The following is a 24,243-nucleotide window of genomic DNA, read 5'->3' on the forward strand; positions in this document are numbered from 1 at the left end:
ATTTCTCCAATTCACTCATTTATAATAACTTTATAATTTTTTTATAAGAATATAATAAATTTATAATTACCTATAAACTATTTTGACTTTATTTTTCATAAGTTGAGCAAATAATTATATATTTACCTTTAATTTAGAAGTTTATTTGAAAATCAAATTATTTGCATCTATTTACTTCATATTATATATTTACTTTTTACCTAATTTTAACTATAATTTGAAATATTTTTACCCCGTAGAATAATATACAAAAAAATTCCATGTAATTATTCTGATTTATGTGATGAAGAACTTTCCTAGTAGTGCAGTTCTTAAAGATCAACCTTTCAATCTAGGGATTTAAGAATCACTTTTAATGAAATTACTTTTCTTAACAATGAAAAAAAATTAGTTAAATATTTATTAGTTAAGAAAAACTATGCTTTTTGTTAGCATAGATATTTCTCCCGTTGATTAATTAAATTATCAATTTAAACATTGAAAAAACTTTATTTATAATAAAACATAATGTAAATTAAAAATCAATTTTTTTTTAACGACCACTTGACAAATTAGAAGAGAGAAGCAATAGCTTATTGAGAAAAGTGACCGTTCCAAATATGAGTTTTTTGAGAACCCAGTTAAAAAAAAGTGAGCACAAGAAAGAAAAAAGCAATTAATCTATATTTTAGCTGGTAGTAGAATTGCTTGGCACAATTAATTACACATAAGAGAAACATGGAAAAATTGGCAAAGAAGCATAAAAAAGCTATTCAGAATAAACTTTCAAGTCATAAACTTGAAGATATAATAACAAAAAGAAATAATACACCAGAAGGTTTTTTAACATACTGCAATCCATCATTAAAGAACTTGAAAAGTAACTATTAAATAAATTGACCAATAACTAAATTTTGGACAGGTCCTTATGTTAAGGTAAGAGGAAAATTATAAAGTTGACTCCTATAATCTACTCTTTAGTTAGAGGTAGATTGGACAGGCCAAGAAAAGGTAGTAAGCTCTTTTTTTATTTTCCTTCTTCTTAAAGAATAAACCTGTACAAAAGAACAATAATTCAGATTGAAAGCAAAATGAAATAAATATTGTGTACGCATAATCCAAATGAATTGATTAAATCATAACCAAAATAAATAATCAAAATTAAGTTTATCAATGACTGCCCAAAAGAGACTAAAGCTATTAAAAACTCCAAGTTAGCCCACAATATTCAAAGACGTGTTCCCATAAACATCACATTTGTAACTTTGCATTTGAAGATCTCAATGGCTAAGACATATTCATAGAAGATGCATTATATCCATTTAGTGGTGAAAAAAATCAAGCTTGTTTTAAAACATTTGCAATCCCTCCACCAATAATGAAATTTGAACAACGTATGTAATAGCAAGCACTGAAACAAAACAGGACAAGAGTTAATTTACTAACATAATGTGCTCTTACGCTAGCTTGTCCAAACGTTTATGAGGTTCGTTAAAGATTATATTTTCAACACTTACTACTAATTTATGTTGCTCCTTTTTCATATGATGAATAGGTAATAAAGACAATAAATAAGAAAACACATATCTAAATAAGTAACCCAAAATGATATCTAAAGAACTTCCAATTTTCAAGAAAACACATATCTAAATAAGAAAACACTGGCCATATCTAAAGAAGTAACTCAATTTGGTACTAAGTAACCGAAAATGATACTATGTAACTCAATTTGATTTTTCAAGAACTTCCAGTTCTGGAAAAGCTAAAGTATGCTGGTAGTTTCCAACTTCAACTCAAAAATCAACAGTAGATCAGATTAGTATCATAGTATGGGTAGAATGAAATATTGAGATTTCAATAGAGTATAAAGACGAGTTTTTCTAAAGATCAGATTAGTAATAAAGAAAGGTACACAAAATACAAAGTATAAAGAGGCTTACTATGGTGATAACTGATAACAACACAAACAAAACAGGACATGAGAGTAAACTTAACATTGGAGGATAATAAATCTATAAATTAAAATAAATCATGAAAAATAGTCAAAATTTAGACCGTGATTTAAATTTAATGTTGACAATCATAGCACATGATAGTAATATGTCATCATTGCAGTTATTAGCTTGAGTAGTTGAAACAATACAGCTGAAACAAATTGTAAAATTGTACATTATTAGCATGAGTAGTAAAAACATATTAAAGAGCAAATGCAACTTCTATATTGAGAATGAACTAACCTTAGAGTTGAGGGATTCTGTTTGTCAAACCACTGCTGATCATCTTTCGTCCTGTCAACCCAGGGATTCAGTTCTGTTGCGCAAAATAGAGAAATTGAATAGTCAACCAAGAAATAAATAACCCTTTTGGCTTTCAAAGGAAGAACATAAACATAGGAAGAAGAGCAAAAGAGGAATAGTAGGAAAAAAATCAAATCTTTTACTGCACAGAACATAAGCAAAACTAACACCATGCTACAATCATACTTTCCTTAGATGCATCCATGAAAGTAAGCATATAAGCTTGAGAAAATATATTAGATGAGATAGAAAACTAAAGAAAGAAGAATCGGGCAAAAAGAAACCAAAAGAAAGATGTGATTATAAAGATGAAGTCCAATCAATACTAATATTTAATTTGCTCAACTTCAACAATACTAAAATCTAATGAAATCTCTTGCCAGCCTCCAAGAGATAAACTGTTTGAAATATATATGCTTTAACGGTACCCACTTCATTATAGAAAATTAGAACAAAATCCAATACATAAGAAGATGAATACCAAGGATTGTAGCGGGAAATCATGAAAAAAATTAAGCTCAAAACATCATATCTAAGCATATTAGGTTTTTGAAGACCAATTTTTTTTCAGAAATAAAAGAAGATAATAACTAAAATTAAAAAGGCACCTTGGTTATCTGTGAGATACCCATCTTTAACCAGCAACATAAGTAGGAACACTAATGAGATTCCCAATTCAAATCACAATGTAACAGACATAAACTAAAAGATTTTAGCAGCAAGGAAGACAATTCATTATCGCAATTAGAATTGTCTAAAAAAAAACGAATAAGATGAAAATGATTTACCTTGCATCAGATCCAGATAGAGATTCCACGGGTTTGGGTGGCTGAGATCTTAAGAGAGGTTTCAAGCCGCAGCAAATCCTCTTGCACTGACCTTTTCAGGTAGAGTTCAATTCAAAGTTGAAGAGAAGAAGATTAAGATGAGAGATGCGTTGTAGAAGACCAAGAAAGAAGTACAACAGATGGATTTTGGTGTTCTTCTAGCAGAGAAGTGAAAATTTAGATACAAATCCAATTTTTTATTATTTCTCTTTCTAAGATAAGATGTCTGACCTCAGCACCTTTTTCAATACAAATTTTTGAGTTTGTTTAAAATCAATAAGATAAGATATAAGATGAGTAAGACAGAAAACTGGAGAGGGAAATTCAAAGATACAGAGCGGGAACTAAAAAGAAGAAGAAAACTTAAAATAATCCAAAAATTTGAGAGAAGGACACGTAACCCAGTTAGGGGTTTCTTTTCTTAGAGTATATTGATGAATGCCCAGAAGTCGAGAAAGACAACATGATAGGAGTGATGGTTTTCGATAGTCACAATTTGCAAAGTCAGAAAAGGAACATGAACTACAATTATGACAGTTTGAAATTGCCACAAATAGTGCTTTTTCTTTAACATTGCAAATCGTCGAGATAGAAAACCTCCACAATTTACAGTTGTCTCCTAGTTGTCGCAGAATTGTATATCTAACACTCACTTTCCATTTATTTTGAAACAGAAATCAAATTTCAAGATGATTCCTAAATATATCTATATAACCATCCAAAAGTATTTTTACCTCATGAGAATTTTGATTCTACACACACTTAAGTGGTTTGAAGTGGAAACCCTATAGGTCACGTATTTTGTATATGGTAAAATTTAGACCGTCTTTGTTTTTCCTTGATCAGATTCATTCCATTACATATTTCCATTCTATCACGTGTCAAAGAAGAAGATTGTAATTCATTTGAGTGAAACATGGTAAAGCAAGAGCAATTCATATAATCAGTAAGGGAACTATTTTGATTACAAATTCGTTTCAGATATCATGTTAAACTAAACTAGGTCACAAAAAACAGCCAATGGAGAAATCTCCAATGTCTCATGTACAAAAAGTTGCTCCCTATCATCCCTGGCTTTCATACAAGTACTAAAACTAGAACCAAAAGATTCATTCAATACCATCTGGCTTTTCATCCCATCTACTCTTCCTCCTTCGGCTACGGACACTCCGGGGAGCACAACGTGTCAACAACTCTATCTGTTTATGTAATGGTGGAAGTGCAAAGTAGACAAGCCCCCCGCCGTCACCGTCGCCATTGCTACCAATCAATCCATGGAAAGGTTTACGCCTACGGCATGGAACATTTTCAGGTGTTTTTGAGGATTCAATCCCAGAATCTCTCACAACAGTGCTCTCAGCATTACTGGCAAACTTGCTATGACTGCTTCTTTTGACATCATCCACAAGCTTTTGCTCAGTTTTACACTCCGCCCTCATGCCTGGTTCATTTCCTCCTCTATTGGTTGGCACAGGCTTATCTGAAAAAATACAAAGAGACAACCTATTGACATTAACAAAAGAAGAATCACAATAGCTTTTCTTAAGCTCTTTCAGAAAATTAGACATTGTTAACTCAATGTGATGGAGTTAACCAAAAAAATTATCTTGTATGTGCAAATTAAAAAAAGGCTGAGGCTCTCTTCACATAAAGCTTTGATTTCGAATTTTTGATATTACTTAGTTCCGCTTAATGAATTGAATACCAGCTAAAAAGTCATCAATCTTTAAACAAGATAGATTTATGGTTGATATCCTACTGCTATAAAAAGGGATTCAAATCTTGCTTCTCCTAAGCAGTGACTGAGTAATGTGAGTATATTTCAAATGGGAGGAACTGAAGGAGAATGCAATTACATTACCAGTTTCTAGTTTGCCAGGTGACATTTCAAAAAAAAATAGTTTGCCAGGTGAAGCAGAGTCTTGATCATTGGTTTGAGATGCAGAGTCCAAACCATCATTAGTCTGCAGTAGAGAGTCATGAGCCACCAGGCTAGATGAGCCGATTTCGGTAATCCTGGCTGTCAGCAATAAAGAGTCCTGAGCTACCAGGCTAGACGAGCCGATTTCAGTAATCCTGGCTGTCGCCAATGAAGAGTCCTGAGCGACCATGTCAGAGGAGCCAACTTCAGTATTCCTGGATGTCTCAGCAACATCATGCCTTCTTGCATTATCTTGCAAAGAATCCTCCTTTTTTTGTTTGAAAGATGGAAAATTATATATTAGTCTAAGGAGCAATAAAAAGTAGACTAGTGTTTAATACGCTGTCCAAATGAATCACAATATTTAATTGTTCATCCACCTAGCTGATTTCAATTAAATCAATGTTGTGAAAATTCAAAATTCCACTTGGTTGGACAGCATGAATGAACATTGGGAAAGTAGATACACAACCAATAGAAACAGGGAAGAAGAGATAATAATCAAAACTCTATGGGTAGAGAAAGTAGAATGTCTCCAACTCTCCATAAATGTTACACATTTGGGAAAAAATACCCTTATGGCTTATGAAAACAAGCTAATTACAGCAGTAAGTTATATATTACCAGAACTTCAGAATCTCAAACAAAATTAAAAGGTTAAACCATATGAGTTGGTCAGATATATAGTTTCTTATCAAGTGATGAATTTGGAGGTACTTAAGAAAAATCATATGCCCATCTTTCTTATACTGCACATTAGGCACAAATCAACAAAGGATGTGAATATCATATACTTCTTAACTCAATATGAAGGACACCATAATATCCTTTTCTCTGCACTTCCTAGAGGCTAGTGACCAGAACTTGGCTACATTACACAAGGAGCTAGCTTTACTCTTAGCTTTACCAAACCCCCAAAACAATTAATGTGTAAAATCACAAGCAAATGAAATCACAAGAACATTGACATGTTTACCTTGTCTGGTTCAGAATTTTGTTGTTTTCCAAGAATGGTCTCAATTAGGAGCTTGTAAGAGGCATCTTCAATAAAGGGCCATCCTTGATTTCCTTCATAAACCTGAACAAAACAAAACCCCAACACAAACCCACAACAGATTAAAAGCAAAACCAAAACAATGAAAATTGAAACAACAAGCACTAGTGTGTGTAGAAGAGAAGAAGAAGACTAACATCAAGAAGCTCCTGAACCGTTTCTCGAACGAGTCGTTTCTCAAACCCATATTGAAGCATTGCATCAAGGGCAGCATCCATGCGCGTGGTACCCACCACCCTGTTCTGCAAACAAAAGAAAACTCCATTAACGTTGAGAAAATGACCCAGAACAACAAGGGTAGCTGAAAAACACGTTGGAGAGTAAAGATTGAAACTTTTCAATCAGAAATGGGAACCTTAACGCAAAAAAATGAAAAAAATGAAAAAATTATGCTAAAAAAAGAGAAAAACAAGGTCAATGAAAACAGGGGAAAATCGAGAAAGAGAGAAAAAAATGGAGGTGATGAAGTGAAAGATGGAACCTTTTTGGGTGGTCTTCCTCTGGGTGCCATTGTTGAGCTTTTCTTCTTTCAGCAGAAGGAAGGAACTGAAATGAAAATGAAAAAGGACTGGTTTTTTTTTTTGTGTAATGGTGAAAGATGAAACCATGAGAGAAGAGAAAAGAGACTCTGTGTGATGTTTTCTTGCTCACCCTAACAGAGTTGTTCTGAGCTGTGACGATTTGTATTTTGAATGAAAAAGGAAGGACATGCAAAAATATGCAATGCAGTGGTGTCTGTGCCAGAAATGGTACGGCTTCACTTCTTGATATGGAAAATAGAAAAATAATAATAATGATAAGTTAACCCCTCATGTTTCATACATTTTATCTTTCTTTTTATTACACCTCTTTCCATCCCCCAAAGAGTTGAGTTCATTGTTGATTGGGTGGCTAGGAGGCTTGCTTCATGGAAAAAAGGGAAACTGTTGAACAAGGCTAGGAAAGCGGCGTTAGTTAAATCTGTTGTTAGTGCGGTGCCGGTTTACCGTATCCTAAAAAAGAATTTGGCATACTTCTTTTCTTTGCATGGTTCACGTTGTTATGGATGTTGTTTTATTTTCTAGGATTCATCTTATTGTTAATTTGAGCACATTTTTTAATGATCAAATGAGAATCTAAATTTATGATATTTATGGTCTGTTTCGACCGCCACCGGCCTAAATGAGCATAAGACCTAATAGCATCTCAGCTGACTCAAAAGGTCTTACAACGTAACTAAGCTAGCATCATAATTCCAAACGACATGACTTAGTTATGAAACATCATTGTCAGCAATGACTGACCGGATCGTTCCAACGCATTTAATGATATATTGCAAGGTGGATAATGTAATCATTTGTCACTACTCAATTGTGTGTATCTTTATTTTATAATATATATCTCAATAATAATTTTATATTAGTTTCAAATTTGATTCCCTCTATTTTAACTAAAAAAAAGACTGAAAAAAAAGGAGCTGAAAGATGGCGTGTAAGGTCAATGGGTCATACGTTGGGCTTTCAAAAATGAAAGAAAATGACAAAATAAAGAGTCAATGGAGGCTAGGAAAGGAAAGGGGATTGCAGACCTGCTGGAATACCAACCAAAATTGTAGTAGTTTCCGATAATAAAGTGTGAAAGTCCAAAAAAAAACCATCACCAAGGAGGGAAATGAGAGGGATAGGACCTGCTGCTTCCCATTTATTGTGAAGAAGTCATGGTAGAGGAGGTGAACCAGAAGAAAAAAAGAGGAAGAGCAGAGCAGACAGAAGGTGGAAGGTGGAAGAAGGGATTGGAGACGGGAGATCATTCACTATGTATGTTGATTGTTACTGTGTTTAAGCTGCATATTTTACCTTGCCATCACAATATGCAACCCATGCATTAAAAGTAAAAACAACTTACTACCTAGCAGCAAATAGCGGATAGCGGTGAGTCCTAAGAGCGCTATTGCGCTACGCTACGATATCCACTATTTCACAACACTGCCCTACTGCATGCCATGCACTCACCTTTAAATGTAAGATTATTTTGAGTGAAAAGTTATCAACAATTACTGAACTCAGCACAATAAAAATAATTGACTAAAAGTTGCTCTTATTCCCTAATTCTCAGTCATCCATTTTCTGTTTTAACATATATATTTTTTTAAAATTAAGTTACTAAATTAATAGGCATTCCGATAATGCAACTGAAACAATCATGTCAGATTTTATAATCTAATCAAGTTTGCTGAACTTTGACTTCTCTCAATGATAATGATACAGTTAAGTAAAACGGCATTCATATGAAAAGAGTGATACTGGTACACTTCAATTGAAGCAGGTAATTTTTCTTTCTCTATATTCCAGATGTTATTGTGCAATGATACACATCAAAATCAAGGGGAGGGGGGTATTTATGACCTCTGTAGTGAGTGTTGACAATGACAATGGGAATTTAAAATCAATGAGGCAGAAAATTGGGGAAAAAATTACTCTATTACCTAAGTTACCTCATTTACAAATCACCTTCAGTCTCCTTCAATTGCCTAAGATTGCAAGCCAATGGACTAAGATGCTTGGGATGCCAATTTTGTTATTATGAGAACTGGTTTAAGTTCATCAGTAGTATCCAACTGTAAATCCATGGAATCATTATCACAAAATTCTGAGTGCTCAAATGATTGATCCACCATGTCTGCAACTTCTTCATTCACATCAAGACTGATATAGTCTGAAAGTTCTTTCTCAAGGTCAAGGTCCTGGTGACTTGAAGCAGCCACCATCATCCCAGGTTCAGAAACATCAACGGGAATAGAACCAAAGTAACGCCCTCTACTGTTCTGATCTTCAGATCTCTTTCTTTTCTTTCCCTTGCTTTGTTTTTTGGGGTGGTGAAGCTTGCATTTGGTTCCTTGAACACAGGTTCCTGTTGCTTCAAAGGTAGGACAGACATAGCTATGCTTCTTCAGACACTGAAAACACACATCATAGTGAGATATGTGTGAGATCACAGAGTGAAGAAGATGGAAGCATGTGGATAAGGAAGAGGATAGAGGATAGTTACTGAACAAAGCAAAACATGTCCCAAGTAAGAACTTCCAGAGCAGGGACAATAATTTAACAAATAACAATATACACAAAGCAATACTGCAGAACAACATCAGAATTAGCAATTTAACAACCAGGGAAAAGAGTTACAGGCTGAAACTGACAATTCATTCTTAATTTATCAAATCAAATTTGATGAAAGTCCAGATTGAATTTATAAGAACCATACAACAACTGTAAGCGCAATAAACCATATCTTAAGACTCCCTGTTCTAGAAATACAGAGGCGTACTGAAAACTCGAATGCACAAAAAATTTATTTATTTAGTGGTGGTAAATAGAGGGAAAAGTTCAACATTCACATTATCTAGTAGTCGAAGAGGAAATTGAACATGAATGTGTTGAAAACTGTAAATGAGAAAACTGATTAACATTGATTTGTAAAAGCTACAGATTCAAGAGATTACATCAGTATTTATAGAAGAGCACTTAGCTTGTTGATCAAGCTAACAATCCTAACTGATTCTGTTATGACAGCTGTTATGACAGCTCAGCATAACTAACTATGACAGCTAACCATAACTAACACTATAGCTGACTGTATACACAGTCAGCAAGCTAACTAACAGTAGCTTCTCTTACACGTTACATAGTGTACTCTAATAGAATGGTTAATACTTAATACCTCATTCCCATCAGCACAATAACCCTTAAGAAACCCTTCACAGATAGATGCCTTAGGGTTCACATTGACATGTCTATATGGGCAATTTCTGTTTGTGCATAAACCTGCAATGAAACTTGTCAGAACCGTGTGTTTATATTATTCGCTTGATGAAAGACAAAACTTTATATAATGCACCTTGAAAAAAATAAGAACAATCTGGCATCCGCTCTTGAATGACCTGCATGACAAATCAATTAGACTCAATCTTTAAACCAAGAAGTAATATCAGCGGACCACATTCAATTCGTTGGAATCCATATATTACAAAACCTTATGGGTCAATTTGCAGTTGGGAGTAGAACATAAACCATTCAAGAACTTAGTACAGACAGCAACTTTTGAGGGATCATGAATATAAGGACACTTCCCTCCATCCTTGTTACATTTTCCAAATCTTGTGAAAAACTGGCAATACTTCTGCTTTCGAGCAAACCGCTGTCTGGCAGTGTGCAAGCTCCATCTAACTTTTTCATTTGCCAATTTTCGAGTTCGTTTCTTTGGGTCTCTGATAAGCTGGTTACCATTACCGATTCGGACATATCTACAAATATCGATGAAAATTTGAAAATCATTGGAATGCACAAGTGTATAAGGATGAATTAAACTGAAAAAAAAAATTATACAATCCTCTCCCTGCTATTCACCTACTTCTTTGTAAGCTTCTTGTTAAACAAGACAAGCAACATTGATGAAATTCGACACTACCAGAAAGATAAAAGCCAATGAAAAAGAACAATGCACATACTCATCATTCCCAATCACTAATCTCCTTGGAACATAAGCTCTTCTGGCAGCCGAACCTGAAGAGATAGAGGCAGAGGAAAGGGATTCATCGTCTACAGGAGAATTAAGAGAAACTTTGTAAGATTAATATAGTGATAGAACCTACTAACTTGCCGGTAAGAAAACAACATAATGATACTAAAGGGACAAGCAGAAAATAAATGAAATAACAAAAAGGCCGTAATTTTGATGTATAAAAAGGGAAGGAGCTTAATGATTTTCAGTATTTGACGTCAAACCCTCTCCTTGTCTAAAAAGAATCAACACATCACAGACTAATAATTTACAAGTACTATATACAAAATCAGCCTTCAGTAGAAAACGTGAAGGCTCCAAGTATGAAACCTTTGCATTTTCATGGTCTGAACCATTATATAATGTAAAAAAAAACATTATATACTCATAACTTTAATCCAAAAGAATTTGATTGTTCTTTACATCATTTCGGAAGGCAAATATTCAATTAACAAACCCAGAAACCTTGGAAGCAGTAAATGTCAGCACTATTTTCAGAATGGAACTGGCCACTGAATCCGTCAAAAGAATGATTTCAGGTTTAGAAGGTCAAAAGGGTTAAGTCTTGTGTGTGTGTGTGTGTGTGTGTGTGTGTGCGCATATCTATTATACAAACATGAAACAATATCTAAGAAAAATATAATGCACATGCTAAAGTGCTAAAATAAAAGAAAATATAGAAATATATTATCACATAAGCTAGTATCAAATAAAAATATTATACTAATACTAGTATGATCACCCACTAGTCTCACAAAAATAAGCAAAAGGTCAAGAGGAGAAACTTCACATTGGACATAGTAGCCTAACTCCTATTGCGATACAAGCTCCTCTTTCTCATAAAATGAACAAATTAAGAAATGAAATGCTGACTGCTGAATTTTGGGTTATAAATTGGGAACCAAATAATTGATCTAGTAAAAAAAACTCACAAAAATAAGAAAAAATGAAATGGTAGAACCATGACCTATTCATAGGGAAGGGTGATTCAAGACTAAAGTTCTAGCTTTTTACAGATTTTTTAGGGCCAATTGCACCTGTAGGGAGGGGTGATTCAAGACTAACTTTCTAGCTTTTTACAGATTTTTTAGGGCCAATTGCACCCGTCAGAGGATCAGTTCCCAGTTATCCTTAAGTGATAGGAACCTCCTCAATTGTAGAAACTGGTTACAGAAATCAGCAACGGAAATTGGAACAAGATAGAAAAAAATAGCAACTAGGATAGCTCTTTGAGAGGCTAGCTTCCTTCCAAATCCCACTCTTCCTGATGAATTATCCCTTCTCTCCCCTCTTTCCGAGCCTCGTTTTATATTTCCTTAATCCCATACTGGGGTCTGCAATCCCCTAGTGTTTGTTAAATATGTGAAATGACTGATGTCCCAAGAGCATGTATTCACATAGGTGTAATCATGAAATACTGAGAAGTGAAGGAAATGTAAACAGGGGTTATTGATCCAAGTAATATAGATTAAATAAACATGTTTTCCACCTGAAATCCTCTGAAGTGTCCGCCTGGAAGGATCCATTCTGTAGCGAACTGAACCAATACGAAATATTCGTTCTCCTACACAATCAACCGCTAATTTCAAAGTCACAGTAACAGAAAAAGATAATATATACATTGAGAATACATAAGTTTTAATAGGAAAATAAAGAGTCTTTGGCATTTTGATGTGGCAAACACTGATGGAAAGCATGCTTCCTACTTTTTGCCTGAGAATTGATACAAGCCTCATCTTCCTGCTCTCTCTTCTTCCTCTCAACTGCAGCAGCAGCAAGCGTGGCTTCCTAAAACGATCATGAGAAGTTGTAAGAATATTAGTTAAGAAAAACATTATCTACTTGAAATAAAATATACCTAATTTAAACCGAAATTTCATGGAAAAGGGTCAGTGTATCTAACTATCTATCAAAAGCCAAACTAACCTCATTAGCTTTCTTTGAATGCTCCTCAATGGATTTGGACCATTTTAAACTATAACCACCAACACCTAATTCCTTGGATTTCCATAGAGAAACCCCATGGGTTGACCTGGTGTGAACAGTTTTCCTCTTTCTAGACAGTAGCAATTTCTTGCTGAAATTGAAAACTTAATTGACTAAGGAAATTGAATATCATTATCGAACAAGCAAATGGAAGAGAAATACAAAAAAACATAAATGAAGCAGTAACAAATGCTCAAGTACCTGATTGCAGATAAGGAAGAACTACTATCGAAGCTTGAAGCAGAATTACGAATGGAGCTTCTTAAATATGTTGTTCTTTTCCATGGACACAAGTGAGGTAAAACCTTTTGATGATGCAATGAGTCGCTATCATTTCTGGACGAATTATTGCCACAAAGTGTCCACACTAATGAAGCATTTGAAGGCTTGCCAGAGCTCCTAGCAACTGCAAATGAACAGTCAAGTCCAATAACAATCATCCCACTATCTGTTATCGTAGTATAGCGTTTTTGGGGCCAAACACTCCACCCCACTACACAGGATGGATTACTATGCTGTTAACACAAAAAACAAATAAAGAAAATAAAAATAAAAAGGAAGCCATACAAGAGAGGCTCAAAAGACTATTTATAGCAACTTGCGAAGCTTGTATTTGGAAGAACATGCAATATCTAAACAAGCATACACGATTTTAAAAAAGACATGAACATGAAACAAATACATTGAGAGTGTGTCTAAAAAGTAGCAACTAGTACTAGACAGGCAAATAGCCAAAGACACCAAAGAAATTACAGTAGTTCTTAACAAATCTACCACATAATTCAAATGAATATATCTACTGGAGCCTCAAGCACAGAGAAGCACACATATTTAAGTTACATCCTTTCAATCCTAATGAAGAGCACAAATTAGGCAACAGAGGAAATTCTTCATGCATACCCTTATATGATCGCCTCTTAATAGACCTCCTGTTGCAAAGAACCTTACTAGCCCCTCGTCCATCAGAATCCACATTGCTATTGGGCATTGCAATTGTCTGGTTGATATGACTTTCAAATGTAGTCCTAACCAATTGATTTTTGCTCCTTTTGTAGTAGCCATTGGAAAAGGCTATTTGGCCCTTTTGATCAGTTGAGACAATATCACAAGAACTTGAAGTTGCAACCAATTGATTTGTTGTGGGCTTCATATATACTATTCTCCTTGCTTTCATAGAAGAAATATTTCCATCATTTGCTTCAACTTGGCTCTCCCCATTGTTAGATAAACCAGGTTGATTGTCAGAAGTTTCAAAATGCTTCAGCGCATCTTCAGAAGACTTTGGTGCATAATTAGCTTCTATAGATTTACTAGGATCTGATAAATTTTCACAGCAACCGCTGGAAGGAGGGTTTACCAATGGGGAAGTTATATTTTCCTGTGATTTGTTGTCAATGGGTAGTGAAGGTGTTCTAGGCCCCTCCTGAGTAGTATTTGTTTCTCCTGTTTTCAAGTACATTGGTCGATCTATCACACCAGCCCTGCTTTCAGATCTGGCGGGTGATTGATTAACAGAGAAGATTTGAGATAAAGCAGAAACTGGACTCGGTTTCCTTACAAGACTGTTACCTTTACGAATGTATGAAGTAGAGGTATTTTGAAAGTTCCCTTTTCCTTCTAGAATTGGCCTTTTGGGAGGAGCTGTTCCTGCCAAAGGTTTAATCCTAGGTAAAGAAGTGGTAGGATTATTACCTGAACGATGCCAAGTTCGAGGTTTTGAAATAGGGGCTGAAGAGACAGATGTCTTTGACTTCAAAAAGGTGAAAGGATGACCCTGGAAAGTTTTCGGAATGACACCTGGCTGACTTCTGCTCCAATTGAATTCTGAACAATATGTATTTAGACCCTGAGTTGCAACCTTGGAATAAACTTGGGATGGTTCTGGCATTATATTCTTCATTATTGGACCATGTCCAATTGCATGATCTGACTTCAAAATTTGTTTAGTATGCTGCATTGATGAAGTATGTAAGTCAGAATCAAGCTCAACCGCAGATATCCTGTTTGGATTTTCTTCATACGCACAACTGCTTTCTTCATGAATTGCTGTAAATTCCGAAGTCCTTCTATCCAGTACTTCAGATGTCATCCCTTTAGAATACATATCTGATATAGCATCAGGAAAATCCTCAATCAAGTCATCATTACCTAATCAAACAACACATAATAAGGTAGTTATATTCAAGATAGCACTAATGCAAACAACAACAGCAATACAAATGCATTACAGACCAATTTACTTCAATTCAGAGAACATTTTTTTAGGCAAATAAAACATAGGTATCTTAAATAAAAATAATTACAAGTCCTCTGTAAGATTATTATCTTATTTTTAAAAGGAGAAAGAAAAAACTAAAAGCAATAAAACATAGGATTTTAACATAGTGATTCCATAGATAGTTCTATGTGTTTGTATTTCTGTCCGCACACATTTCCACTGTAGTCTGAATGAGTTTTTGGGAAATCCAAGTATCGTGTCATTGGAGTGAATGTGCTTTTGACTAACTTGAACAATGAACATAAATACAAACACAAAGAAATGCCCCGGGGGAAGCTAAACTACAAAGCTGAATTATAATCTTAAGCCAATATACAATTATAAGGAACACGGAAAGCAAATGAAATCTAAATTAACCTTTGGAGCCTAGCCCTCGTGACTTTGGTCGCCTAACAGCACTCAATGGTATAGTAATACCTTGTGAGTCTCTACCTAATCCAGAACCATCAACAAAGCCCATCTTAGCCATCATCTTGGACCCAAAACCTTTGGTATGCTTTTCAAAAGCACATATTCCTGAAGACATGCTCCTAGGTGGCTCAGTTCTTGTATGCTTTTCAGAAGTACCAATTCTTGAAGACTTACTCCTCCTAGCTGGCTCAGTGGCTGGCACACCCAAACCAAGTGATTTAGGCCTTTGTATAACCTCAATGGGCTGCGCCATGCCTTGACCATTTTTCCCTAATCCTTCTCCCTCCACATATCCCATTTTAGCCATCATTTTTGAACCAAAACCATTTGTGTGTACCTCAAATGAGCCTATATTAGCAGAGCTTGTGATACTGATACCCTTCTTATCAGTACCATCAGTCTCTTGAGAATCAACGGCGGTAACCTCTACAGTTTCAGATTGGATTATGCGACCGCTTGATACAAATGATACAGGCTGATTTGCATATGAACCTTTCTGTCCACTCCCTTTCTTGCCCTTCTTTCTGCCTCTTCTGGCTGACTTTGGTGTCTTGTTCTGAGAAGGTTGAAGTTCTTGCAGTCTAAAATCATTTCTTTTAGCCTTTCTGTTTCTCACTCTTCTCTCTCTACTCACAGACTTCTTATTCATATTATCAGTGACAGAATTATCAACATCCTTATCATCAATAACTTTTGCAGTCATTATATTGCTAAAGCATGATAAATGCATAGTTTTTTGATCAATGATAAACCAAAAATCTTACACTGACCAATAATTTCTCAGAACCTTGAACCAGATTCACTAAATCCAGAGAAATGCAGCTCTAATTCCCAAATCAGTCAACTCTTTTAGCACATAAACAACTTGCTAGATATCAAACACCCCTTTTTTAACTCCAAAAACAAAAATCCACAAAAAACGAACTTTAACTCATTTTCATCAAATTCGTCCAATTGGGTTGTCCAAGAAATATCCAGATCAATGATAACAACAGTTTTGAAGCCGTAACCCAATTCAGAGTAGGGCTTGCCAGGAAGAGAACCTGAGGCTAGCAAGCTTGCAGAAGCGGCAATGGTGAGTCGTCGAAGAGGGCGTTCGCGATTTTGAACGAGGCACGGCCGAACAGGGTGGTGGTCTTGCGGAAAGGACGGTTCGTTTCGCGAGGAAGATGGCGGTGGCCGCAGCGGCGTAACCTCCGGCGTCTTGGTTTCACACTTTCACGAGGATGAGATTTGCGACGGAGAGAAAGTCGATCGAGAGGAAGAGGGCGGTGGTTGTGGCGAGGAAGAGGGCGTTGGTCGCGGCGGCGCAACCTCTGGCGGCGTCGTTTCAAACTTTGACGTTATGGTGTTTCGCGGTTTCAGTGGGAAAAATATAGTACTGCTGAAATAGGGCCCACAAAAATATATTATACTTTGGTTTTCTCAAACGTTGTTACTTCCCTTACCCCAAAGCGCATGAAAAATCCTTCAATTTGGGGTATCTCATACACTAAACAATAGTATCCATTAGAGTTTTGGTGTTATATTAAAAACGTGATAACCTTGATGGTAATTGTGGTATCATTGTAGCTGCATTGTTAGGAAGACCTCGAGTTCAATGAAACGAATCCAACCCAAACTACTAATCTAAAACAGTCAATACTCTTTGATTCAGGTCTGATTTGTCGGGTTCATGAGTTTGTCTTTTTTACCTTGATGGATATCGATCTCCCCTATTTGAAATATAGTTGCATGTCCCTCCCAACAAATGTATTTTCTAAAACATAAAAAAGGTATTCTAAAATGAATTGTAATTAGATGGTGAAAAGTTGAAAAATTATTTGATTTTTTTATGAGTATCTTTAGATAATAAATTTATAAGTTTATCTTATTTTATATCAATCTATAAAACTTTATGAAATAATTAATAATGCATGCATGTTGTAGATAAGCAAGAAATACTCTTTATAATAATAATAACTAGTATAAATTCTCACTCGTGGCGATATCTGTAACACCCCGATTTCGGTGGCGTCACTTTAGTAACCAAAAGTAAACTTAATGCGGAAAAACGTGAAATATTTTTTTTTTTATAATAACTAAGACAAGACTGAATTAAATAAAACCCAAAAGCGAAAAGTAATAGAGCTAATATACAATATATAAACAGCCCCCACTGTAAGTAACAACCTCGTCACGAGTAACCTCCAGTGACGGAAAGAAAAGTGTAGCGCCCGAAGGCAAAATGTACAATCCACAAGAAAGGTCAAGTGTCCGCAACACCATCCCTCAAAACTGAGAATAAGCTGGCACATCGGCCTGAAGCAAGACCTCCTAAGTCCAACCAACTCTCTGTGATTCTCGTAAAGAACCACACAAAAAGCTATAGGTGGGAAACTACCCTGTCCCAAAAGAAACAAATGATGTTCAGAGCTAAGACTCTACTCCTACACTAATCCCATCTTGAGGAGCTCACACCAGCACTAAAACCTGCATGCTAGCATGATCGTCGTCCGAATTCGAAATCCAGAACGACCTAGTCTATGTACACCATCCGTCATCCTCTCGCTACCGCGATGCGCTCCTATTCCAGCATCCCAACTCTAGTTTCCCCCGAAGGGTGAACAGTCGTGAACTAGTCCGCCAAAGACATCTGACAAAGGGCGTTTGTTCGCCAAAGCACACACAGAAGACGCGAGGGTCAACTCCAAAGAATTATGTAAATAATAGCACCAATAGATATAAATAAGTTAATAGCCACTTAGGCTTATAACTAGGGATAACATCCTAGGGTTGCATATTTCCACAAAGAATATAACGACTGTAAATCACATTTAACATGCATCAAGTAGAACTAACAAGTATCAAACACACTCATCATGTAGTCAGATCAGCATAAAACCCGAATAACGTCACTCTGCTTGGCGACGGAACAAAACAACAACGTCACTCTGCTTGGCGACGGAACAAAACAACAACGTCACTCTGCTTGGCGACGGAACAAAACAACAACGTCACTCTGCTTGGCGACGGAACAAGACAACAACGTCACTCTGCTTGGCGACGGGACAAACCAAAGGTATTGCCACTTATAGGCTGGGCACCTCGAGACGGTCGTAACACTAGCCTCGTGTTTAACCATTTCTGCTCGGGCGTCACTTATCACCTTTGGCTATAGTAAAGACGGTACAAACTCTACATGGTTTGACCATTTCTGCTTGCTATGCCGAACATCAACAGGCACGATACAACTCTACATGGATGATCGTTACCTCCTGTTGTGCCAGGTATAGTCAGGACCGATCCAACTCTGCATGGCTGATCGTTACTTCCTGCTACACCGAAGTACTCTGCTTGGCACTTCATAACGACACATAGCTGCTCCAACAGCACCACCACACACGCTGCTCCAACAGCACAACAATAAACGCTGCTCCAACAGCACAACATCAAACGCTGCTCCAACAGCACAACGACAACATACTCAACACTTGGATCCGACGACACTCCTCGTTTTCCAAAATTAAGATTTCACTTCCAATGCCTTCCTTCGAGGTTGTTATCATTACTTAAAGATTTTGAGGTTATTTAAGGTCTTATGAATTTTCTTTATAAAATAGATTCCATTTTGTCTTATCGCAAGTCTTATACATTTGCAGGATCTCCCAATCCCAAGTCGCTTCCAGAGGATGTCTCGATCCACTAAACAAAATCAAGGCCCGAACCTCGTTCGTCCTATCAAACTTTCTCAAAACTCTCAAAATAAAATCGGCATGACCTGCCCGCTATTCTCACCATTCAGAATCTCAGATTTCCAGTGTAAAGCATATTTAAATCATCACAATCAACAACATGTCATGTATCAATAAATCGCATCATAAACACTTAGCACTTAGCATATGAAGCATGCACCACACATCCTAGATTACCCACATAGCACATAGCATGTAAGTCAATCTTCAAAAACATTCAGTAGATGAATCATCTACATTGTCAGCCGAAGCCTCAGAAAACATTTTCCAATCACACACAATTCCAGTGCATAAACAGTAAACAATGTCGAAACATCGACCCTAAGCATTAACTAGAGATTCAGTGAGAAGCCCTCACCTGTAGGTTCTCCAGAGTTATCTCCTAAAGCTCCTTCACAATCAAAGCCTTGCTCCTCAGGAAATTCCTCAAAAGTTCCTTTAAAGCAAAGTCACAGAAATACTATCAGAATCTATCGAAAACTAAGCTATCGATACTTACTAAGGTTACACGAAGTAATCTATACTCTAAGGTACGATAATCTAGCGCGAAAGACAAGTTTTCGGAAAAGGAAATTTTCCTCCTCCTCCCCTATAGGCTCGGCCACTTTTCACAATTAAGGGGCTCGATTTTTCTTCGATCAAACTTGGTTCCTATGCTTTCATAAGCCGTAACTAAGGGTATTCTGAACTCGGAAAAATTATCGGATCAAAAACTGTCGCAGGGGTATTTTGGTCATGATTTTTAACTTAGGATTTTCAAAACTGAAATCCCAAAAATAAAATTTTGCAGGGACGTCACCAACGACGTTTATGACAACTAATCCTACTAGCACTAAGCTAAGGCGATAGTTTTCAGCCAAAAGGTTGAAGCTTTACTCCAAAAACTCCAAAATGGGTATTTTAGGCTAAAATTGATTCCGACGGAATTCCGGCGACATAACGGAAAATCTAATCCGGCAGAAGTGATCTTGGGCACATATAGAAGAGGTTTAGAATCAGAAATGAAAGATTCAGGATAGTTTTGCAAAAACCCATAAACTATCCGCTCAGAAAACTCTACAGAAAAGCTATGGAAAAAGCGATCAGAGGTCAGGATTAGCGACTATACCTCGAAACCTTGAAGCAGCAACTGATTAATCAACGATCAAGCAAGGATTGAACAAAATCTCTTCTCCTCCTCTCCTTAGCAAACTCGCGGCCTCCTTGGGTAAAAATGGTGGAGTTTTGTGATTTCTTCTCACTTGCTTGCTATATATAGAAAATGGTAATTCGCGGGAAAATGAAAGTTTCGCGAATCTGATTTTTCCGGCATCATTCTCCATGAATTCTAAGATAGGTTTTGGCAAAGGAATTCCTAAGCTAAGAAGATGTCTCCTTGTATTTTTGGCAACTAATGCAAAGTCGGTGCAAAGTCGGTGTAAAACTATTTTACCCGATAAGTTGCTTTTTGCATCGAATGTCGGAACGGAAAACTTCCTTCTGAAGAAAGATTGAAATCATCTAGAGAAATGGGTGTACGCGTGTAGAATATTCATTTGAAGCTCTGAATAGATAAAGTCTTCATTGTCGAGAAATTCTAGGGTTTTGAAATACCAGGGTTTCGGTTTCGGCAAACTTCCGATGATTGGAATCGGACGTTCGTAGATCCTAGAGTTTCGCCTCGAAACGATTTTGATATATGGAAAAAGAGAAGTTCTAACATTTCTCTGAAGATTTTTGGAATTAACTTCCGTCGTGCCTAAAAGTGAAAATTAGCTATATACTAGGGTTTCTGACCTAGGTTTAAGCATAAAACGATCGTACTATAACTTTTGTCGATCATAATGAAATCCTTGAACTTTTCCTGAACTTTCTCCTTCATAAATCTATTTCATTTACTAAACTCTTGTTCAGGTTTCCCTTCGCCATGCATCAAACCTACTGGTGAATAAGAATTTATTCACTTGGTATAAACTGAAAAACTTGGGCCTTACAATATCTACCCTTTTTTCTTAAAGAAATCGCCACCGACAAATGTGACACCTTTTTTTTGGACTTTTTTTCTTAGTGACAGTGAAAAATCCGTCACAAAATCCTGATATATAATATGAAAGGAATTAGTGACGTAAGATGGAGAGAGAAGCTTTCTGTCGCAATGCACCTAGTGACGGAATTGTTTGCGACGAAATAATTTCCGTCACAAAATCCTAGTGAATAATATTAAAACTTTTGGCGACGGACTTCTACAGGGGACTTTCCGTCACAAAATGAACTAGCGATGGAATATATTTTGTGACGGAAAGTTTCTCTCTCCATGATCCATCCCCTTTTATTTTTAGGATTTTGTGACGGACTTGTTTCCGTCACTCAGAAAGAAAGTCCAAAAGAATAAGGTGTTACCATTGTTTGTGGCGATTTCTTAAAACAAACAAAAAAAATAGATATCACCACTTAGAGTGACGATTTATATTAGCTAGGTAATTAAAAATAAAGTTACACTATAATGGTAAATAGGTTTCAAAAAGACACTATATTGGTAAAAAAAAAAATCTCGTAATGGTGAAGTAAGTCATCACAACTCATTTTGGCAAGAGAATCATGTATTATGTTACCTTCCTTGTATATATGCCTAATTCCCAAACAATTAACTTACAACACCAACAGATCCATGTGATTTAGCATGCACATTAAGCAACTTCCACATACGGTTTTCTTTTCTTGTTTGCCCAACCCGCAGCAAGAGATGAATAGCTTCAATAATAATGTTTCTGAACATGTTTTGTTACATAAAAGAAGGGCATGGTAAATTGTGTTTACCTCAGCTTCGAATGCGAAACCAACTTCCAAGCTCATTGACACCACTAACGTTGTTGTTGCCTGGGCACCCTTTCGTCGCACCATCAATATTGAATTTGAGATTTTTATAAATATAAAGGGGTAATGATTGGATATTAATAAAACGATAATGATAATAATTAGAGTAAATTCAATGAGCTTTAAGTAAGCTACTTGAGGTAACTTATAGCTTAAAACTCAACTAGTAGCTTATTAAGAAGCTTTAAGCTAGTTAAATAAACTCTTTTACCAAACATTTTTAGGGAGTTTTTAAGCTAGCCAAATAAGTCTTTAAGTTAGCAGAAGTGTCATATCAAAAATAGCCTTGATAGATTAATTAGAAAAATATTAAATCAACAAACAGAGTATTGGATGATGTTTTTGAGCTAGGCAGTGGTATGCGTCAAATTACGTCGATTCTATTTTTTTTATATCTCTATTTTTTTTTCTTAAGGTTTGTCTAACTAAGAGGTCACTGATAAGCATTATTTTAAACAAATCAAATACATTGAGAAAATGAGAATACGATAAAAGATAATAAAAAAAAACTCTTTTACTATCAAAAATCGGTTTCCGTGTTTTCTTTCCTTCCCCTTTCCTTCCACCCAACCAAACATAGCCTTACTATAAGGGAGGGAGGGAGAGATTCTTAGTTTGTTTTATATTTCATTTCACAGGGTGAAAAATGATTTATAACATTTAGTCCAGGGTAATCCATTCATATCTTTTCTCCCAGGTCTGTGTGTACTAATGGTAATAATAGGCTCCATCTGCTCTAATAGTTCGCCAGCATTTGTCTGTACAATCTTTTTCATCCTTTTTCGCCTTATAAATTACTATGCTCTTTTTCACGTTGTTCCATTCTAGTTCGCATTGAAATTGAGTAGTACCCCAAATGTTAACTTTAAAGGACCAAGATAAGTGTTCTCCATTTCGAAACGAATGTGTGCCAAGATCATCTTTCGATGACCAACAATGGACAGTAAGAACAGTAGTATCAGGAACCAGCCCATTCACAACACTCACTGTTGTCCTACGGGTGCTCCAGTCACCACCTTGTTTTAGCCTGCACAGGGACCATAAACATGTTTGTTGCTCCAATAATCACCAATACAGAAGCAATTGTAATCAAGGTCTTCAACATGTTTGTGAGTTTAGAAACCAAGCTTTATCTCCTATTTCACCACCACCCTTCTTGAAACCTCAATATGAATTGCAATTTATATAAACTAGGATTTTGACCCGTGCTATGCACGGGGTCTTTATTCATAATTTTTTCAATTTGTAAACAAATGTATTGAACCTATCTCCTTTATCAAGTGTCACGTATTTCCAGAACACCATTTTTTAAGGCAAGCATACTATAACTACATTGTTTAGCTAGCACAACCCAAGTGCTAAGGCAGAATGTCGAAGCAAAAAATATTGATGATGAAAACAAAAATAATAGACTTGCATTGCGTTTAAGAGCTTAACCTTAAGGTTCATGCCATAATTAATAAAACATAAAACATAGCCAATAATCCATAATAGAGTGATACGAAAGCAGCTTGGTACATATCATAGTCCAAATCTGAAAATACAACCATTGTTTTAAACATATGTGGCATGCCCTTGGGCTCATGACTGATGAAATCTTACAAACTTAACTAAACATCACAGTTAAATAAAATTGAAGAACGAACATTAGGTAATTAACATCGTCTTAAATAAACATCACAGTTAAAAAAAAAATAACCCTTCACCATCTAATAATCTAGTGCCGGACAACTACAAGCCGGTAGGTATCTGGCTGATACATCTTATAGAACCGCAGCTGATCCCTAGCACAGATTCGTTTCTCCTTACCGAACTCATACCAGCCGTGACCAAACTCAACTGCATTGGGCCTACCATCTCCCCATTACAGCATCCAAACATCTAAATTGCCATCTGGCAGTATGATGTTCAGTGAAGGAGGTCTGTGTGGAATAAGCTCACGCACGACATTGGCAGGGATATACTGGAAAAATACAGCAAAAAAAATCACTTACTGGACACTTATACTTGACAACATGAAAAGGATAGTGGGATGAGTATTACCAGGCATTGCCTTCCAAATGACACTGGCTTAGTGATATCACTCAACCAAGCAAACTCCTCTTCATCATAAAATTCCTCCTCCTCTTGGACTATGTAAGCTACCTCTGTGTAGTCATCATGGAAAATCCGGATATTGAACTGACTTCCAATAATGTACGTGTAATGGACCCTAACAGTTCCATTAATATGGTGCGCTTGATAGATTTCCTGAAAACCTTCCATTACCTTGTCTCCATCCACGGTTCTAAGACTCAGAGAAAATGTATTGTTGGCCGGATCAGTGAGAAGAACATTCTGATACGGCATGATAACAGGATGACCTCT

The 24,243-nt window shown here is 36.1% G+C and overlaps 2 protein-coding genes and 1 long non-coding RNA gene across 4 annotated transcripts; all 3 read right to left on the reverse strand.

Moving 5' to 3' along the window:
* Positions 1-726: 726 nt before the first annotated feature.
* LOC130731600 (uncharacterized) lies at positions 727-3,318 on the reverse strand. Its single transcript, XR_009016759.1, has 3 exons — positions 3,065-3,318; positions 2,217-2,289; positions 727-1,034 (listed from the first exon to the last, which is right to left on the reverse strand). It is a non-coding gene; the product is annotated as an uncharacterized LOC130731600 (long non-coding RNA).
* A 705-nt stretch (positions 3,319-4,023) lies between these two features.
* LOC130733601 (uncharacterized) lies at positions 4,024-6,804 on the reverse strand. Its single transcript, XM_057585827.1, has 5 exons — positions 6,560-6,804; positions 6,216-6,320; positions 6,001-6,102; positions 4,965-5,292; positions 4,024-4,583 (listed from the first exon to the last, which is right to left on the reverse strand). Exons 1-5 carry the CDS (start codon positions 6,587-6,589, stop codon positions 4,213-4,215), a joined length of 936 nt encoding a protein of 311 aa, XP_057441810.1. The 5' UTR covers positions 6,590-6,804; the 3' UTR covers positions 4,024-4,212.
* A 1,539-nt stretch (positions 6,805-8,343) lies between these two features.
* On the reverse strand, positions 8,344-16,728 carry LOC130733602 (uncharacterized). Of its 2 annotated transcripts, none has more exons than XM_057585829.1 (11): positions 15,236-16,728; positions 13,501-14,748; positions 12,802-13,006; positions 12,541-12,691; positions 12,321-12,402; positions 12,104-12,178; positions 10,562-10,616; positions 10,087-10,357; positions 9,952-9,994; positions 9,775-9,878; positions 8,344-9,013 (listed from the first exon to the last, which is right to left on the reverse strand). In XM_057585829.1, the coding sequence occupies exons 1-11, from the start codon at positions 16,017-16,019 to the stop codon at positions 8,609-8,611; spliced, it is 3,423 nt and encodes a 1,140-aa protein (XP_057441812.1). In that variant the 5' UTR covers positions 16,020-16,728; the 3' UTR covers positions 8,344-8,608. The 2 variants fall into 2 exon arrangements, with proteins under 2 accessions (XP_057441812.1, XP_057441811.1); XM_057585828.1 differs by having other exon boundaries at positions 10,562-10,652; positions 15,236-16,727.
* Positions 16,729-24,243: the final 7,515 nt, after the last annotated feature.

Source organism: Lotus japonicus, chromosome 1, assembly GCF_012489685.1.
Source record: "Lotus japonicus ecotype B-129 chromosome 1, LjGifu_v1.2".
NCBI classification, from domain to species: Eukaryota; Viridiplantae; Streptophyta; class Magnoliopsida; order Fabales; family Fabaceae; genus Lotus; species Lotus japonicus.

Bases quoted from the DNA above. Each gene is read 5' to 3' on its own strand.
- LOC130733601 (XM_057585827.1), bottom strand. From the start codon at position 6,589: ATGGCACCCAGAGGAAGACCACCCAAAAAG. The intron at 6,321-6,559 runs GTTCCATCTTTC...TTTTGTTTGCAG, and splicing joins GAGGAAGACCACCCAAAAAG to AACAGGGTGGTGGGTACCAC. The intron at 6,103-6,215 runs GTTAGTCTTCTT...TGTTTTGTTCAG, and splicing joins CGGTTCAGGAGCTTCTTGAT to GTTTATGAAGGAAATCAAGG.
- LOC130733602 (XM_057585828.1), bottom strand. From the start codon at position 16,019: ATGCATTTATCATGCTTTAGCAATATAATGACTGCAAAAGTTATTGAT. The intron at 10,653-12,103 runs GTGGAAAACATG...ATTCTCCTGTAG, and splicing joins GACACTTCAGAGGATTTCAG to ACGATGAATCCCTTTCCTCT. The intron at 9,879-9,951 runs GTGCATTATATA...GTTTCATTGCAG, and splicing joins TTGTTCTTATTTTTTTCAAG to GTTTATGCACAAACAGAAAT.